This window comes from Carya illinoinensis, chromosome 15 (genome assembly GCF_018687715.1).
Source record: "Carya illinoinensis cultivar Pawnee chromosome 15, C.illinoinensisPawnee_v1, whole genome shotgun sequence".
NCBI classification, from domain to species: Eukaryota; Viridiplantae; Streptophyta; class Magnoliopsida; order Fagales; family Juglandaceae; genus Carya; species Carya illinoinensis.
Window position 1 is genome coordinate 30,894,440 of NC_056766.1, and position 2,161 is coordinate 30,896,600.

At 36.5% G+C, this 2,161-nt stretch overlaps 1 protein-coding gene across 1 annotated transcript; it reads left to right on the forward strand.

Annotated features, from left to right (window-relative positions):
- The first annotated feature begins 256 nt into the window (after positions 1-256).
- On the forward strand, positions 257-1,609 carry LOC122295707 (thaumatin-like protein 1b). Its single transcript, XM_043104797.1, has 2 exons — positions 257-414; positions 809-1,609. The coding sequence occupies exons 1-2, from the start codon at positions 354-356 to the stop codon at positions 1,486-1,488; spliced, it is 741 nt and encodes a 246-aa protein (XP_042960731.1). The 5' UTR covers positions 257-353; the 3' UTR covers positions 1,489-1,609.
- The last annotated feature ends 552 nt before the right edge of the window (positions 1,610-2,161 follow it).

Sequence of the window (2,161 nt, forward strand, 5' to 3'; positions counted from 1 at the left end):
TGCAAGCCATAATTAATGTATCGAAGAAAATTCATGCAATGCAACGTACAAAATAAGTTAGACGGTGAACTATAAAACTAAAACATTGACAAACAGTTTTTAAGGACGAATATGCTAGGGGAAGGTATTTATTATACATTGAAAAGCATGAATTTGTTAGGGACGCGGAATTATTAATGTCTATTTATTAAGTTCTTGTCCGGTAGTCATGTCTAAACGAAGAAAACTGATCTTCCGTGTATGAGCGAACCTCCTACATATGTGTATATATATACCACAACGGCCCAGCTTTGCTTATTATATACATTCAGATCATCATATTACTTCGCCTATTATCTATCGATCCATCAATCATGACGAAGACCCTTTCACTCATGATCTCCTGCCTTGCCTTGGCCTCATTTTTTCTCTCTGGTATGTCTCATGATCGATGATCGATATCCAAATTTCTTCAATGCTTTAACTATCATGGAAAATGGATTATATATATGTATGTATTTTAGATATATGTACGTATGATCACATTTTAATTCTCTCTCTCTCTCTCTCTCTCTCTCTCTCTCTCTCTCTAGCATGTAAAATATATATTTAGGCCTATCATAAAATGACATGCCTACCAAAATTGGTTGTTTACATATATAAGTACCATGTCATATTATATGCACATATATCATGGTGATAAGCATGCATGTGTGATTTACGATCGAATTCATTTGCTGACATGGATATGTTGGCTTTCATGTTCGACATATGTGCATGGTGACAATGAATTATTTTGTTTGATGAAGCATATATATGAATTTTGCAGGTGTTCAATCCGCTAGAATAACTTTCACAAACAATTGTCCTAATACCATCTGGCCGGGTACCCTAACCGCTGATCAAAAACCTCAACTATCAACAACCGGATTTGAGTTAGCGTCCAAAGCATCCACATCACTAGATGCCCAAGCTCCCTGGAAAGGTCGTTTTTGGGCACGAACTGGTTGCACCACGGATGCCTCAGGAAGGTTCTCTTGCGCTACTGCCGATTGCGCCTCCGGACAGGTTGCATGCAATGGCAATGGTGCAGTCCCGCCGGCATCTTTGGTAGAAATCAACATAGTAGAGAATGGTGGTCAAGACTTTTATGATGTCAGCCTTGTCGATGGCTTCAACCTGCCTGTTTCAGTGAGCACAGAAGGTGGGAGCGGTGAATGCAAGACCTCGAGTTGCCCGGCCAATGTGAATGCAGTTTGCCCAGCAGAGCTGCAACTAAAAGCCGCGGATGGGAGCGTGATCGCATGCAAGAGCGCATGCACAGCATTTAATCAGCCACAATACTGCTGCACTGGCGACTTCAGTACCCCAGCGACATGTCCTCCCACGAACTATTCAATGATCTTTGAGAACCAATGCCCTCAAGCTTATAGCTATGCTTATGATGATGTGAACAGCACATTTACCTGCTCCGGTGCACCTAATTACGTTATCACTTTCTGCCCTTAAAGTACTTGATCATGAGATGAGATTAAGAATTATGCATATATTAGATGCTTCTTAGCTTCTCTTTGTAATAACAAATTACTACATATAAAAAATTATTAAATAAATGGGCAAATTATATAAATTTATTGTGCTTTTGATCTGTATGCAGCTACATACTCCATCTTCACATGCAACCATATATTCATTCATGGGAGTACATGAATATATATAGTACTAGTATTACTCAACCAGAATGATCTCTCTGTTTGCATCGATCAAAATTAACCCATAATACAAGGTTAATTCTATCATTCTTGCATTTGAAGGTTCATATACAACACTTGATCCAACACAGATATATGCACGCACAAATATTTGTGGTTACAGATGATCGTTAATTAAATGGATAGAAAATATTATTTCAAGGCAAAATTACTTTTCAAGTCTATGTGGTTTCACTTTTTCAAAATTGGTACATCTCATTTAAAAAGTTTGAGAAATAAATACTTGCAGTCTTGAATGTGTAAGTACTGCGTAATTATTTTAAAAAATTGAATAAATATGAAACTCACATGAAAAAAATTAATTTTTTAATAATAAGCTATATATATTTTTAAAATGACTACACAATACTTACACATTTCATAATTACCATATGTAACATTAATAGATATTTGCGGTTATAGTTAAGTTT